Here is a 12,957-nt window from a genome sequence, read left to right on the forward strand (position 1 = left end):
GTGGTGCATGTATTCTACTACTTCAGTCATACCCTATGGGATTGATGGAAATGGTGGTGCATGTATTATACTGCTTCAGTCATACACCATGGGACTGGAAATGGCCAAATACTGCACTCGCTGTGGTTGTGCAGTGAGGAGGATTGGGGAACTTCAAACCTTTTTACTGAAAAGTGGAATTTCCTTCTACATAGATTGCAGAACAACTCATTTAAGACAAATCCACAAAGTACTGTATAAAAGCAATATGACCAACATGGAATGGAATCTTACCAGAACAATAATTAATGGTTGATCCATGGACACACACCTCTAATGACTGACAAATAGAACATACAATTCTATATTCAATAGATTTGGAAAGAAAAGAACAAGGTTAGAAAGTGTGAGCACAGACATGGTGACTTCTACTCTGACTTCATCATGAAACCATGGAGTTAATCTGTGCATGTCACCAGTGCAGACAGAAAGCATGGCATGTACTATATCAGCACTGCCAGGTGCTGCACAGTCCAGGTGCTGTTTCTTTTTCTTTTTTATAGCAATGACTACAGTGGACATAGAAGCCTGACCCTTTGGGGATACTGAGAAAGTTCTCTGCCGACTCTGCATTATGCCAAATGGTATCACTGGCACCTGTGACACATTTAAGAGGTGACATTTAAGGCTGAGGTGGAGGGGGTCAAAGTGGCATTTGTCATCACCCATGTTTTCATTGCACATTCAGCTGCAGGGCTCAGAAATTAGATCATTTGCTTGTATAAACCCCCATGGCTCTCTGAAAATACTGTGGAATGTACGTGCCTCAGTCTAGAGTTTTATAGGTTAATGAAAAGCAGTCAAAGTGATCTCACCAGCTCTAAATGAACCCAACTAACACCTACAGTCCTCGGCTTCATCACTTTCTGCAGTTTTTTCACACATAAAGGCAAACAGTAAACTCTGAAATATGGCCAACTCTTCACTTCGTTTAGACTCGGTGAAACATTTAACCAACATTCGTAAGCCAAAATTGTAAATTAATATCCTGTGTTTTATCGCAATTCCCCAAAAAGCAGAACTTTCTAGAACCACAAGAGGACGGTTATGCTAAATCCTCCATTTTTCTTAGACAGAAGTGGTGGTGGCAAGAAAAGTGGTGCAGGTAATCGTACGTACTCTGCCACAGTAGTAGAGTGCATTTCTTCATAGCAGTCAATCGGGGTTAGATTATTTGCTTTCTATGAAATAGGCTACATTGAGGCAACGTATGTCCTGGGAAAGCACCTACAGCTATAGGCCACCCCTCATTCTACTGAAAGGTGCCTCGAAATGGCAAGACATATTGTGTAGTCAATACCAGTTCAGCATGTTTGCTGGGAAAGCTACAAGCATAGATGTCAGAAATATAGGGGGCAACACGGTGGCTCAGTGATTAGCGCTGGAGTCCTGGAGTTCAAATCCCAGCAGGAACATCTACAAGGAGTTTGTATGTTCTCCCTGTGTTTGTGTGGATTTCCTCCCATTCTACAAAGACATACTGATAGGGGAAAAAAATGTACATTGTGATCCCTTAATGGGGCTCACAATCTACATAAAAAAAAAAAGAAGTCAGAAATATCTCCCGAGGCCCATTCACCTGACGTCGATCAATCAAATGTCCCTTTTCCAGTTGCTGTACTTTTTAACTGTGTAGAAAACGCAAATTCCAGCCACACACTGCAGAAAAATATGCACAGCGGACACAATGCGATTTCCAAAACCGTTGCGGTTTTGGAAATCGCAGCAAAGTCAATTATAACTATCGAAACGCTGGCGGTTTCTGTTATAGGTATTACCTAAGCAGAAAGACTTTCTGTGAAAAACGCTACGGGAAAAACCGTGAAGCATTGCCGCCCAAATTTTTCCTGCAGTGCTTTTTTGGTGCGACCCGCTAAGTGGGACCTTAGAGTAAAGCTGTCCTTAATTTTTTTCACATTATTTAGATCCTTTCATGGTCTTGGCTTGCTCTTGTGGGGTCAAACATCAGATAGCTGTCACAGAATTTTAGTTGCAGAACCTGCACAGAAGTTCTACATCAATGTATAGTATGATGCAAGGGTATGAGGTTTAAACTAACCGCACCTATAGCTGTATATGTCCCATTCATCTGCAGGGAGCATGAAGAAATCCATGCGCTTTGTGACGAAACAACCACATTCACATGTACGGGAATGATTTTCACTAATGCAAATGTGCTTTGTGTGAATTTGCCCTAAAAAATCTGCAGGTTCAACAGAACAGAACGGATCTAGAACAAACTGCAAAATTTCAACTCTGTAGCATTCCCTCTCTGTTGTTGATATCTGATTCATATGGATCCATTTCACAATCCGTATTTTCACATCCATTACGGCAATGTGATTTGCTGAATTTGTTCCTTTCCATGTAGTTTTTTCCAGCACAGCGCTACAAAAAGATTCCATTTATAAAAATGCAGCGTACCACCAATGGTTTTGACTTGTTGGCAGGGAACACATCAATGTAGATCCTGAAATATGGGCATTTACTACAAATAGATCATTACGTTCTATCAAATTTATTAACTCAAAAAGTACCTTTACCTAGGATAACTTCTGAAATCACAGAACAATGACCACAGTCTGTGAAAAGTCATGTAGTGAGGACGGAGTGTGTTTTATCAGGATAATCTTTGCTTCAGAGTGAGGAGTATGACTGCTGTCCTAAGACATCTCTGACAAGGGAGCACAAATACCTTTACAAATGCTGTTTACATTTGCTATGACTATTAAGATCGTTTTAGTCCTGGTTCACAACTGCACATGGATTTCCATTTGGGGAGTCCATTTGGGGACCCCTCTGAACGAAAACTTAATCTGCATAAAAAAGTGGTTACCAAAGGAAACCCATGGACCCCATAGACTATAATGGGGTCTGTGTGGTCTCCACAAGAAAAATGCGGAGAGAAAAGTGCTGCTTGCAGTACTTTTCTCTCTGCATTTTTAATGTAAAAAGGGGAACAGAATGACCCGAACACAGATGTGAACCGGGCCTTACTGTGACATGACTGATATTTTGATTCACTCTCTGACCAATTATCATCAGGAAAAGTTGTAAACTAGAAATTTGTGACTGGCCTACAAGTTGGTGCTTTGCTACCTGTAGCTCCTACCCTACTGTCAGGTATGAAAAGTCAGATGTAGAAAACTAGGATGCTTCATACAGCACCAAAATCTCTTATATTGATCATTAGCAGACAGAAACAATGTTTCTCACCCGATGCTATTTGGAGAGGAATCTGAGGTTATCTACTCCAGAATCCAGCCTTGTGGAACCCTGCTACAGAAGACTGATGCCAATCCTTGGTTTTCTGCTGTAGATTTAGAAGGATTTTGGGGTATGGGGTTAATAGGATGTAGGCCCCACACCATGGTTTCCACCGAGATTCAGCTTAAAAAAAACCACACCTAGATTGAATAGGACAATTCTTTTTTCAGTGTCCTGAGAAATAAAGAGTCTGTCACCGCTTCCCCTTGAAAACAATGGGAGGCAGATTCCAGACAGATTTTGGGGAGCATCTTGAGGCAGGAAACTTCCTTAAATTCCTCTCCAAATTCCATGTAAACGATAAACCAGGCTCCCCCTACCTAAGGCTCATTTAGCTCAGTATAGGTAGAAATCACTTTATTCTTGCTGGTAGTTTCGTAATCTGAAGTTTATAACCATTCATTTCTTGTTGTAATATAAATCAGTTTTTCCCAAAGAGACTTTTTGGTGAACTTATGATGGACATAAGTCAATACATAGCAGTCAGTCTAGAGAGGCAGCGCGAGCAGCAGCTTGTAGTTGAGACAGAAGTTGTCTCTCAGACCACCTTGGACCTCTTGTAGGCACTGAAACTAAGCTATGGTCACAGATTATAAGTAGTTATTATGGAGCTGACCTAAGAAGCAGTTAGCTATCAAATGTAAGAAAAATAAATAGCAAGTGATCGTCTCCTGTAGGTATTGACATGTCATTCTTCAGTTCCTGACCGGACGGCCAATTTTACTTTGATTCTTTTTTAGAACTTCTTGCAAGCCACTTTCTATAAAAAGTTAGAAAGTATAAAATCCATACGTACATGAATATATTAAATGATCCTTAATTCGCACCAGGGTTCAACATCTTAAAAAAATTACATGAACCGGATTCTTCAGAAATCATTAAAGATGCTTATTGCTCATAAATAACTTTAAGGAAGGGGTTTCTAAGCAAAAAACACATGTGTTGTCTCATTATTGTAAACTGCTGAAAAATAAAGACTTGCTGGTGAAAATTATTAAAGTTGTGAAGCACTTTGATCTGTTCCCCAATGAGTGAGCATTTCTTGTTTTCTGCTGCTTACCAACTAATGAAGGGATAAGGCGAGCTTTTATCCTTGCCACGTCTCTCCCAGCCAAACCTGCGCACTAATCAGCTGTCCCCGCTAATCAGTCATCTGGTCAATGACCTTAATACATAAACCTTCAACTCTGCCCAACTCTATGGAGGCTGGGGGAACACACTGGGGCCCATTTCTTAGGTCGCCAAGTGTCATCTGGAATTGGAGACCAAAAGGCTAAACAGCAAAGTCATATCCTGCCTGGGTGATAAATCTGTAATAGGAAGGCGTAAGCTCTGACACCTCGGAGACGCACTTTATTACCTTTTTAATCTCATTCTGAGCAAACTTGTCTTTCCCACATTAGTGTGAATTAAAAGAAAAATATAATATGTGTTTTATTTTCTAAGGCTCATTTCTCAAATGTTAACAGTTCTAGGGATATGCCTGAAACAGAACTGTGGTTCTAAGCACTTGTAGATACAACAGCTAGAAAACCAGAACGTTTTATAGAAAGTAATGTACAAATAAATCACTTATGCTTTGGCCATGAGTATCTCCAAAAGATGAGCACCAACCCATTCACTGTAAAGTCACGCAACTCTACTTTAGGTTTGTCATCTCGCAGAACAGTTATTACAACTAGCCGCCACTTGAAGAATGAATCCGTCTTGTACCTAGACACACATTTTTTTTAAGAACATGAGCTTAGAATTGAGCACTCTCTTCCAGAGCTGGACTGACCCACCAGAGTACCACCAGTGGTCCAACACAATTTGAGGACTACTTCTTATGGGTTGTTAAAAGATGTACCCAAAAATAATCTGGTTTCCCCAATGAATATCAGTCCAACACTAATATCTGCTACTTGTGAAAAGGAAATGTGCAAGCACGAACATTTCCAAATCTTCTATATAAAGGTAGCAGCAGTATTTTGGTGCATTGAGTAGAGGTAGACTTGTATGGTCACATTTACATTCAGATAATACCACACTAGGCCTTTAACCTTTCGATATTAAAACAATTCTTCTATCTGGACATGCCTTGCTCATGTGCACTATTAGGGCAAATACGTGGCATATATTATCTGCTCCATTAGCCGAGAATAAAAGGAGCTGACTACTTTAACCTTTTCTTAACACTAGGAAAAGGCTCCTACAACAACTTACTAATATGTTACTATTAAACACATTGTGTTGCTGTCTCACATTAAGAAGAGCTCCTCTCCTCAGGCCGTGCAGTCTCTTTGTACTTCATCAGGCTCCCATCTTATAACGGCCAGTGATGGAGGGTCAAGTGACCAGACCTGCCCATCAGGTTCCTCTATTTGTAAATGCTACGCATGTGAAACTATAACATGTCCCTTCAGGAAGATATATTTATGATGGAAATACATAATTGTCTTCTTGATTTCTAAGCAACGATCACACCAACAAGGAATTATAGAGAAACTGTCTTATATCCTTAAAATAGACTGCAAAATATTTAAGGTATGGGAATTTCAGCAGGAAGGGTGCAATAAATAGGACTCTATGACTACTGGACTGGTCTGTAAAGTAGAAATTTATGTGATGCTGTCACGTGAAGTTTGCAGGGGTCTGGTTTGAGTTTAATTTTACAACTCATGCAGATCTCTTGTGCTTTTGAGATCATCAAGCAACTTATTGCTTAGAAAATGAAACCTGTTGTTGGTTAAAGGGAGTCTATCAGCAGGAAAATCGGTATGATATTAACTGACAATACTTGCAGCTCTGATTCTACACTTTCCAAAGATGGCGTTCTTCTTCTGCATTGTAGCACCATTTTCATGAAAATCAGTATTTATTTTTACGAAAATTAGCTGTAAAGGGTGACAAACTGGAAGATGTCATTCAAGCAACTGGGGGCAGAGCGGTAGTTAGGTCGGTTATCTAGAGATTGAAGCCCTGGCAGAAGAAGAAACACCCTAAAGACTTGTCAGATAATTTGTATAAAATAACATTCAGATTATAAAAAAGGAACTTTAATGCAAAATAGAACAACTTTAGAAAGTGAAGAAGGATCTGTACAAGTTACTGTCATTAGTCTGATACCAATTTTTCTGCTGACAGACTCCCTTTCATTTAAATTCTTTCTATTTCTGGACTTCAGAGTCCGGTGACCCTACCCACTGATTGACATCCTTCACTGTGTGAGTGTACATATACAATGGGATCGCCCACTGGACTTCTAAGCTCCCCCAAAAACAGTCATTTAAATGAATACATGAAAAGTTGTACTAAATCTTTTCCGAGAAAGCTATATATCAAACAGCTCAGCCCTTCCTGTCTTTCAAATTAGACTGTATTTTCTATGGAACGGGTTCACTTTAAGATAAAACTTATTTCTGGGAGGACACAAGCATGAAAATTCAGGAAAAAATTAAAGCTTAGTACTTACGATAGTGTGGATCAATATAACCATTTCGTGGGTCCATTGCAAATACGGTGCCCCGATACGGAACAGAGGGTTCAGGCAAGTGTGTAATAGATCCAGGAATCTCTTTCTTTATTAAAGAGGTCCTCTCCTCGCTAGATGTAGATGGCTCTTCGCTGATTTTACCAAGGCTTTGTCCTCCTTGTGGCTGCATGGCAATGGCATTTCTTCTTTCCCTGTGAAACGTCTGTCCTGGACTTTCATCCTCTAAAAATATAAAACAAAAAATGAATGATTTGGTTAAAATGTGTGGAAATGATCATAAATAAACAAAATAACTGAAGTCAGATTAAGCACTCATATCTTAAGGATGTGAAAGCAACGTGCATTTGAACATTTCTCTAAAGTTTAAGTAAACTAGAGAGAGATTTTGGCTAAAGACATGATAACCTGTCATTAATATAAGATCAGTGGCACCCCCATTGATCAGTTGCTTACAGGAGAATTCAGCATCGGACCTATCCTCTTAATATACATGCCTAGAAATGTAAGTTTCCTATTTGCTTTGCAGGCTACTTCCAGATGTCCACTCTTATCTGATTTCATTTGATAACTTAAAAGTAAAATGCAACCACCTGTGAAAGTTTTCTACAGTATTTGCACTGAATCTGACTGCATAAAAAGGCCACATCTTTTAGGTTCTACGTATCAAGTTCTAACGGCATCATGTATGCATTTTATTTCACTGATCGACCAAGTTGCTGTTCTTTGGCAACCGAACATAAAAATAAGCCGAAAAAGTTTTGAAAAGCTTTATTAACAAATCTGCAAGAGCCGGGCACGGTCGTATCTAAGTGACTGCTCTTCATTGCCAGATGCACCAGCCTCGCTCTGTAAGAATTCACACTTGTGTTGCTGTAAACGCTGACAACTGCAAATACGTGACCTGGCATTTTGTTAATTGCTGTAGTGTGATAAATGAAAGTGGCCGCCTAATGCTAATAAACAGATTGAGCTCTTTGCTGTGGGACAGAAAAGATTTTCTTTTCAAGTTGACAAAGCAAATATAGACAATGGAAGATTATACATATGTCGCTCTTTAGAAAAATAATAACTTATCACATATAGATCATGCGGAATGCTATACATTCTGATAAAATCTCTATTAGGTTATGTTCACGCAGAGTTTTGGTAAGGTCAAAAAATCTACTTCAGGAATTAGGAAATGGCTTTTTGATGCATTTTTTTTTTACATGATACAGTTTTTGTTGTGTTTTTTTTTTTTGTCACAATTTGTCGCAGTTTGTTGCGGTTTTTTCTCCAGTACACCGTATGGACCTAGAAACTTCGCTTTAAAAAATGCTAGCAATTTTTGATGTGTTTTTTGCAGAAACAGCAGCAAAAAAACACATCATGTTTTTTTCCACCTCCCATTGATTTCAATGAGTTTTTCAAGACAGAATCCACCTGCTTCATGATGCTTTTTTTCTTTCTCTAGCTGAAAAAATTAGCTAGAGGAAAAAAAAACTGCTACTGACTCCCATCGAAATGAATGGGAGGTGTTTTTTGAGGAGGATTTTGAGGCAGATTCTGCCTCAAAATCAGCCTGCAAAAAACTCCATGTCAATATACCCTTAGGCTGAAGCCCCACGTTGAAGAAACGCTTTTTTTTTTTGTTGCAGATTTTGCTGCGTTTTTTTGAGCCAAAGCCAGAAGTGGATTGAGTAGAAGGTAGAAGTATAAGAACTTCCTATATATTTATCATTCCTTTTGTAGACATTCTTGACTTTGGCTCAAAGAACTGCAGCAAAATCTGCAAGAAAAAATGTTGCGTTTCTGCAATGTGGGGCCTTAGCCTTAGGCTGAGTTTTACAGTCCTATGGTGAGGCGTTTTTAGAAGGAGAAATTTGAGTCAGTTTCCTGACCAAATTCCTGACCAAAAAACTCTGTGTGAACTCAGCCTTAATGGGGTCCATTCACATGTAGGAAAATGGTGAGGAATTTGGTGTGGAATTTCAGCGCTGAAAACAAAGCCTCCCATTGACTTCAATGGCTTCCTAGCAGAAAAAGGTACCCATTGAAGTCAATGGGAGGCTTTTTTTCAGCGCTGAAATTCCACACCAAATTCCTTACCAGGGGTTTTGTGACAGAATTTCAACATGGCCGAGCTTAAAAATAAAATATTTAAAACAAAAATAGCATGTCGGGGGTTTTTTTTGTTTTGTTTTTTTGCAGCACCGCTATATATAGTAGAGATATGACCATAAAGACTAAGTTCCCCAGATCAGAGGAGTACAGGTACTACAGGGATGTGGCTTTATATGGCTAAAACATCTGGAATGCCTCATATCTGATATCTATACTTGGATGATTCAACAGTATAAACTTTACTACAAAAAATATATTTGTGTAGATGGGCATGGTAAACACAAGCTGCAATAAAGTTGCTATACAGTATAATTTCTTACAATAGACTTACAATAGGTTATTCCATTTCAGCGATCCCTTGCTATTCTGGAACTGCTGAAAAGGACCAAGAAGTCGATACTAGCAGGGACATGGGCAGCGTTAAGAAGTGAGCAATGTTGATCAATTGAGTACTGCTTATTTTGCTTTTTCCCATTGTATGTTTTAGAAAATACCCCGATATTTAAATACTAACATATACCGTATATACTCAAGTATAAGCCAAATTTTTCAGCCCAGTTTTTGTGCTGAAAAAGCCCCCCTCGGCTTATACTCGAGTCAGCAAAAAAAAAATTTTTTTTTATTTTTTTTTTTTTTTTTTAGGAGGAGGGGTCTATGACCAGCCACAATATTAATGTATAGAATCTCCCATAAAATAGTGAAAAAAAAGATTTAAAAAAAAAATAAAAATATATAAGTTCTAAATCCCTCCTTTCCCTAGAATACATATAAAAGTAGAAAATTACTATGAAACACAAACACATTAGGTATCCCTGTGTCTGACAGTGCCCAGTCTACTGAATATAGGGGATCTGCAGTACTCCTGTTCCGTCAGGAAGGGGTTAATAGGAGCACTGCAGATCCCCTATATTCAGCCAGACTAAATTCCAAGTGGGGGAAGAAAAAACAGTCCTCAAGCTCAGGGAAGGGGCAGACAGACAACCAAAACACCCCCTCCCCTTCCCCAGCACCCAGCAACTACAGCAACCAAAAACTCCGACCATTTAAATTTTTGAAGTTTTCCAGTAGCTGCTGCATTTCCCCCATAGGCTTATACTCGAGTCAATACGTTTTCCCAGTTTTTTGTGGTAAAATTAGGGGCCTCGGCTTATATTCGGGTCGGCTTATACTCGAGTATATACGGTAATATCTTGTGTACCATTTTATTCATGTCTATAAAATATTTTATTGCAAGACTACTTAAACTCATATTGGCTCATGGACTGGTTCATGTGCTTCATAAAGTCTAGAGAATATTGTGCTTACATGGTGCAAATACACATTTATCAGATTAGATGGATCGGATAAAAACAAATGCTGGGGTTAAGTAAAGAAACCTTGATTTTATCACCACCAGTTTTCTTTCTCCGTTATCAGCCCCTTATAAGGCCCCATATATGTAGTATGTACTAGACTGATATCACACATGCAAACAATCTGTAATATAATCCCGCACCTAACAAATATAGTCCAGATGTTGTATTATCAGAAAATCACACAATGGACCCATATTTTCATGACTGGAACCCGGAAGTAATAAGTGAGGGCATGCTGGGTCAGTATTAGGAAGTATTGGTTCAGTATGTCAGATTAACATAGTTACAAATAAACACAATGAAACCAAATAAAACCTATAAACGTCAGACTGTAGTAGTGTACAAGCGGAAGTGAATGCATTATTAATTTCAAACCAAATAAAATAAACTACAGAAAAGATACCAGTCTGAAGCAACATGTGAAATATGTCCCAAAGTATATAGAGCAAGTATATAGCACTGAAAGGATAAATCTGTACTTTGGTGCTCAGCGTTATGTAAATAGTTTATACCTCTGGCAGAAAAAGAACAGAGAATTCCCAGGAGATGTCACTGCAAACAGTAAGTATTAACAGCTGTGACATCAGAATGCAAGGGAAAGGATAAATCACACTAAACTTTTACACGTAGGTACTCACTTATTTCTTCTTTCAGTTCTATAAAAGAGACTAGATGTATACATATCAGATACAAGAGCTGTGAGTAAAAACAGACAGCCCGTGTTCAATCTTGAGAAAGTCTCATCGTTGACTTGAGCTGTTTTACTGGCCTCTTACAAGGAAGGATCTTTCAACAAACCTCCTCCACTTCTTTTTCAGGCCTTTGTAATATACATAAATGGGCTGTACAGTCATTTTAAAAAATGTTCAGAATGTAAAAAAAAAATGTAAAAAGGAGTAATGCTTTACCGATCAACCATTTCATCCATTCCAAAACTGCTGTCAGGGCAGTTTATGTACTTCTTAGCCCCTTATGGTGCAGAATGTGACTGCTCAGTCAGCCATTGGCCAAACCAGTGACCTGCTGCAGCCAGAGACTGGATGAAAGATCGTCTATCTGTGTTGACTGAAGCCGGAGCCGAGAAGCAACAGAAAAGGATCAGCAGGGCATTGGTGAGAAGTGTATTACATCTTTTACTACTTTAAGGCTAAGGCCCCACAGTGCAGAAACGCAGCTTTTTTGTTGCAGATATTATTGCGGCTTTTTGAGCCAAAGCCAAGGATGGCTACAAAATATATGAGAAATATATAGGAAGTAATTCCACTTGTAACTTTTTCCCAATCCACTCCTGGCTTTGGCTCAAAAAACCGCAATAAAATCTGCAACTTAAAAAGCTGTATTTCTGCAACGTGGGGCCTCAGCCTAAGGCCAGGGCCCCACAGGCTGGAAATGACACGATTTGGCCATGGCAAAAATGTGAAAAATCGTGGCATTTTACAGTACTTGCAAAGTGGATGGGATTCATGCGAATTCCATGCCCACTTTGCGGAAAAAATCGCTGCAATTTCCAAAACCGTCGCAGTTTTGAAAATCGCAGCATATCAATTATATCTACGGAAAATCCGGCGGCTTTCCCATAGATATAATTGTAACAGAAAGTCTGTGGAGGAAAACTCAGTGAACTTTTTGTTCAAAGCGCAATGCGTTCACGCCACGTTTGTTCCCGCAACGTTCTACCACGGCGGTTCTGGCCCGTGGGGCCTTAGCCTTAAAGAGGACCCGTCACCAGGTTTCAAAATCCCATTGACATACATCTGGTGTGTGCGCCCTCCTCAACATTTTGGAGTTTTGTTTATCCAAATCCATTCCAAAACTACAAACCCTGTTAGTGTTGATGTAAATTAGGGTATGCTAACCAAGTGGGCTAGGTTTGCAACGTCTTATGCCAGAAAGCTAGCATAAAATTGTAGTAAATCTACTTCTATATAAAACTCCAACGTAGAACAATAAAAGTCTCAAAAATTGATTTTCCTTCCTTATTCCTATTTTGAAGATGCAAGCCAAACACCGTGTCCCTGTGATAACACATCCTGTTCTGTAAGCTGACAGTGTAGTGTTATCACTGGGAGATATGTATTAATTCTACAGCGTGCCGCCCACAACAGATTTATTAACAGGATGTGCAAGTGATAAATGAGGTGCAAATCATTGATAATAAGTTGTACTTAATGTGACTTTGAAGCCCTGTCCACTTTTTCTGACACATTTGTATGTGTCAGTAAGAAAAGAATAAGAGAAGTTTCTATCAAACACAATATTTTTACATGCCATTACATCATACATTGGGGCTTCCACCTGGATATTAGTAAATACAATGATCTATCTGCACTGTTCATTTTTTCAGTGCAAATCACCCTCCATACTAATAATCACTCTTAGGCCCGGTTAACATCTGCATTCAGGTTTCCATCTGGGAAGTCCCCCCCCCGAATGGAAACCTTTCCACGTAAAAAAAAAAGCAGTTACCTAAGGAAACCTGCAGACCCCATAGACAATAATGGGGTCCATGTGGTTTCCGCATGTAGAATGTAGAGAGAAAAGGTCTTTTTTTTCTGTATATTTCATGCGGATAGGGAATGGAAAAGCCCAAATGCAGATGTGAACCGGGCCTAATCCAAGCCAGTTGGTGTGCAAAGATTGATCAGGATGGTACAATGTTGCACCAGACAGGAAGTGATGTTATTGGGATACCGGAATGGAAGTCTTTCCACAATTTCT

General features: G+C 39.2%; 1 protein-coding gene across 3 annotated transcripts in view; it reads right to left on the minus strand.

Annotated features, from left to right (window-relative positions):
- The window catches only part of GLI3 (GLI family zinc finger 3), a 181,793-nt gene that overhangs the window by 119,751 nt on the left and 49,085 nt on the right, over nucleotides 1-12,957 (minus strand). For all 3 annotated transcript variants that reach the window (XM_075271224.1, XM_075271223.1, XM_075271225.1), the window contains one exon: nucleotides 6,761-7,003. In XM_075271224.1, the coding sequence (XP_075127325.1) occupies nucleotides 6,761-7,003 (243 nt within the window). The remainder of the gene's footprint in view (nucleotides 1-6,760; nucleotides 7,004-12,957) is intronic.

Source organism: Leptodactylus fuscus, chromosome 4, assembly GCF_031893055.1.
Source record: "Leptodactylus fuscus isolate aLepFus1 chromosome 4, aLepFus1.hap2, whole genome shotgun sequence".
NCBI lineage: Eukaryota > Metazoa > Chordata > Amphibia > Anura > Leptodactylidae > Leptodactylus > Leptodactylus fuscus.